The sequence below is a fragment of the Cyphomyrmex costatus genome, unplaced genomic scaffold (assembly GCF_001594065.2).
Source record: "Cyphomyrmex costatus isolate MS0001 unplaced genomic scaffold, Ccosl1.0 scaffold516, whole genome shotgun sequence".
NCBI classification, from domain to species: Eukaryota; Metazoa; Arthropoda; class Insecta; order Hymenoptera; family Formicidae; genus Cyphomyrmex; species Cyphomyrmex costatus.
Genome location: NW_017279406.1, coordinates 61,377 through 65,826, shown reverse-complemented (window position 1 = coordinate 65,826; position 4,450 = coordinate 61,377). Strand labels below are relative to the sequence as shown.

Sequence of the window (4,450 nt, the reverse complement as noted above, 5' to 3'; positions counted from 1 at the left end):
CCTGCGTGTGCCGCGCTTCTCGTGACTTCAGCCAAATTCTTCATACAGCAATCTTTTCCTCGTGGGAGGCGACGTCTTCTCTCTTCTAGCGATAGGTGAGGCGGCCGAACACAAGAATACAGCGCAGCCACCGGCCCTGGTCGCGAATTATCGGCAAAATCCGAGCTCAGGATCGTCTTAATATTAACTAAAACTTAACTAAATAGCGACAAGAAGAAAAAAAAGAAAAAAAATACAATAATCGCAAGAAAAAGAATAGAATTAAGTAATACAATAATCGCAAAAAGGAAATAAAAATAATAAATAATGTCGCACATTCGCTTGTGCGCTCGCCCGTTGACCCTGAAGGACCCAGGATCTCGCGTTATGCTGTTTTTCTGGGTGACTGACAAAATGTCACGTCACAACATATATATATATATATATTTAGAGTTATTTGATTATTATCACAGAAAAAAATTTATGTTTATTGTTAAAAATTAAAATTTTCTATTCTGTTTAATTAAATTTGAGACTATACTATACTGTAATAAAAATGATATAACGTTTTTGTTCGTCTCAAAAAAGTTTTAAAATGCGACAACATCTCTAATATGTATTCGGTTATTTCTATATAATATATGTTGTATGTGTATGTACCACGCCATTTTGCAATATAAAAAATAAATGGTATAATAAAATATTCTTATTCTGACTGAAACTTTTATCCACATGAAATGAAAATGACAATCTCTCAGAATATATTTAAATTAAGATATACATTTAAACACTTTTTCAACAATTCACAGATCGCTGGTAAATCTGTAAATAAATGAACATAATAACTACTAATGCTTAAATTATGAATAACAAGATTTACGATAATTATCTAATTATATAATATGATAATTAACTAATCAAAGTATTTATATATTTGGTATATTAAAAAATAATGTAATTCACAGTACCATTCGTGCTTGCCAGAAAACAGCGCCAATAGTATTAAAATAATCACACCACCTGTCTCTGAGCAAGATTGCTTGATTTGCATGACGGTTGTCATCTTGATGAGCAAAGTTTACCATACCTCTTCCGTTTTCAACTCTCCATTCTCCACGACGAATTTCTCCTGATATTTCATCTTCTTCGTTTAAAAATGATGATGGTGTATACATAGCTCGCCCAACAAACTGACTTTGCAGCATATTATGCAAACAACATATAGCTAAGATGATCTTGGAAGCATCGTCAGGATCATATCGCATTGGAGAACGAAAAATTTGGAAACGGGCAGCCATTGTACCAAATGCATTTTCTGATGTGCGACGAGCTCTAGATAATCTATAGATATATGAATAAACGAACACTTCTATGATACTTTAACTTTTTACGTAGAATTAAAAAATATATAAATATTTTACCTGTAATTAAATATGCTCTTATCTTTTTTTCCACTACATTGAGGTTTTGGATAAGGGATTAGGAGTTTCTCTGATAACAGGAAACCTTCATCTCCTATAATTATAAAAGGAAAATTATCTTCTGTATCTGGCAGCGGAGCAGGCGGAGAAATATTCAAAGTATTCCTATCTAGGTGATTCTTTAAGGAACATTTATTCCAAACACCAGAGTCACTAACTCTGCCATTAGCTCCTACATCAACATAAATGAAACGTAAATCAGCATCTACTAAAGCCAGTAGTACAACACTGTAATCTCCTTTATAATTATAATACATGGATCCAGATTTTAGTGGAGGATCAATAACACAGTGTTTGCCGTCCATTGCACCTATTACGTGATGGAAATTCCATCGCTCTCCGAAATGATTAGCAATTGCACGCCATTCATTCTCAGTATGAGGACAACGCAGAAACTCATCTCTTAAAACTTCAAATATTGCTGTTGCTACCTCTTTTATAATTTTTGATATGGTACTTCTACCAAGTCTGAATGAGAGAGATAACGATTCTTGCGTTTCACCTTCAAAATACAAAAAAAATTAATTACATGATAAAATTAAAGCATACAACTACAATAAATCGAAATTCTTGTCTTTCACCTGTTGCTAAGTGCCGTAAAGTAACTGATAGTCTCTCCCCAGCTGAAATACTTTCTCGAAGATGAGTATCTTGTTTTTGTATTATAGGAGTGACTTTAATCAACAGACGTTCGAAAGTATCTACGTCCATTCTGAGGCATCTAAAACATGTAACCAATTTTCAAGTAAATTATTTCCTTAATTTTATTTTACATTATATTTTGTAAACTGCAACAAATCACAACAAACCTTCTAAATCGATTAGGATCTTCCAAAGACAGTTCTAAAAAAAGGTTATGGTGCAACCCTTTTTCTTTTCTTCTTGATATCCATTTGTGGACCCATATTTTGCGTTTACGTTTACTTAATTTGTAATGACACATTATTAGAAGCAATAAACATGCACATAATTTATTTTTAATATATTGTTTATTATAACAATTATAATTTTGTGCCATAGTCACCATAGCGAATGCATTCAAGACCGAATTCGTAGCAATTCGTAGTGTGAACGGAAAATCCGGATACAATGATGCGCAATCCGAATCCGATCCGCGTCCACAATTCGTAGTGTGACTCGTGGTTGTCGCAACCAGAGAGTTGCTGGCCACTCGCGCCGTTATCTTTAATCCCAATAGATTCAGTCCCCGAGGAGCGCCCACAAAAATCAGTATGTACCACTGTAATCTCCGAAAAGTGGGACCTCGCGACTCGATTCTCCTCGTGGTATACTCTCGTCCGTGTTACCGCGTATATTCTCCGTTTCGTGCAAACCGTGCGAAAGCTTGACCGGTCGTCGACGGATAGCAAGCCGCACGATCAAAGATCTTCTGTCATCAGTCCAGAAGAAATCCAAGCCGCGAAACATTATTGGATAAAGACACTGCAAGCTGAATTATTCCCGGACGAAATAGCAAGATTAACTGCTCAGCGACCATTATCAAAAACAAGCTCGCTGTCAAGCCTCAATCTGGATATTGACCCCATCGGCGTAATTCGCGCTGGCGGTCGACTTCGTCATTCTTCGTTTGCAGATGTGAAAAAATATCCCATCATTCTCCGCTCCCATCCAATTTTGTCACTCATAATCCAACATCATCATGTGCGAACAATGCACGGGGGCTCTCAACTCACAATCACCTCCCTGCGCGAGGAATTTTGGATTATTCGCGCACGAGCAACCGTTCACGCGGTATGCTGGATTCACACTACATCCGATTTTCGTCGTACGACGACTCTGCAACCAATCAGAAAACAAAATTTTGCTTCGTATCGATGATACGATTTTTCTGATTGGTTGCAAAGTCATCGTACGACGAAAATCGGATGCAGTGTGAATCCAGCAGTACTCTATCGATGCGTCAGATGCGCACGCGAAGCCGCCAAGATCCCACAGGAACTCATGGGAGACCTACCGGAAGCGCGTGTTAATCGCGTCAGTCGCGCATTTATTCATAACGGCGTCGACTATGCAGATCCTATCGCCTTACGAAGTGCGCCTGGTCGCGGACATAAATCGCACAAGGTATATATTGCGCTCTTTATATGCCTTACCACCAAAGCTATCCATTTAGAATTAGTTAGTGACTATTCGGCTGCCACTTTTCGCGCAGCATATCATCGATTCATCTCGCGACGCGGCTTACCAAAAACTATGTATCTACTCCGATAATGGAACCACCTTCCACGGTGCCGATCGCGAGATGTCCGAAGCGTATACTAAAGCAATCACCGATCCCAATTTTTTGAACGAAAGAAGCAGCGAATAAACCTCGTGGCATTTCATACTTCCCGCTGCCCCGCACTTCGGCGGGCTCTGGGAAGCAGCAGTCAAGAACGTCAAGTACCATTTAAAACGTTGCATCGGCACTTATACGCTCACGTATGAAGAAATGACCACGGTGTTGTGCCGCATTGAAGCTTGTCTAAATTCTCGTCCGATCTCAGCTATCTCCGAAAATCTAGACGATTATACCGCTCTGACACCAGGCCACTTTTTAATCGGGACACCCCTTATAGCATTACCCGAACCGAGCGTGCTCGAAATCAAAGAGCAACGATTGTCACGATGGCAATTAACCCAGCGAATCACCGAAGGTTTTTGGAAGTGTTGGCTGATTACTTGCACACCCTTCAGCAACGCCCGAAGTGGCGTATCGCGCAGCGTCTAGCCTGCGTCGGCCAAATCGTTCTTATAAAAAATCCGCTGGCTCCGCCAAGTCAATGGAAACTCGGGCGCATTTGAGAATGTCATCCCGATGCCGATCAATTAACGCGGGTCGTTACTGTACAGACTAGCCGAGCGGTTTACAAACGACCATTAACTCTGTCGAAATTGACAAATTTTGTATTCATTTTTTCTACGTTCTTTATATATATGGGGCAAAATTTCTCAAGTGTACCAGGACAAAAAATTAAAGTTATCCGATT

The 4,450-nt window shown here is 39.1% G+C and overlaps 1 protein-coding gene across 1 annotated transcript; it reads right to left on the bottom strand.

Annotated features, from left to right (window-relative positions):
* Window positions 1-1,204: 1,204 nt before the first annotated feature.
* On the bottom strand, window positions 1,205-2,171 carry LOC108778821 (uncharacterized). The gene is made up of 3 exons (XM_018546114.1): window positions 2,042-2,171; window positions 1,438-1,962; window positions 1,205-1,320 (listed from the first exon to the last, which is right to left on the bottom strand). The coding sequence occupies exons 1-3, from the start codon at window positions 2,169-2,171 to the stop codon at window positions 1,205-1,207; spliced, it is 771 nt and encodes a 256-aa protein (XP_018401616.1).
* Between the last annotated feature and the right edge of the window lie 2,279 nt (window positions 2,172-4,450).

Excerpts from the sequence above, each read along its gene's own strand:
- LOC108778821 (XM_018546114.1), bottom strand. The coding sequence starts at position 2,171 with ATGGACGTAGATACTTTCGAACGTCTGTTGATTAAAGTCACTCCTATA. Across the intron at positions 1,963-2,041 it reads TTTACGGCACTTAGCAACAG|GTGAAACGCAAGAATCGTTA; the intron begins GTGAAAGACAAG and ends TGTATTTTGAAG. Across the intron at positions 1,321-1,437 it reads CCCTTATCCAAAACCTCAAT|ATTATCTAGAGCTCGTCGCA; the intron begins GTAGTGGAAAAA and ends ATATATCTATAG.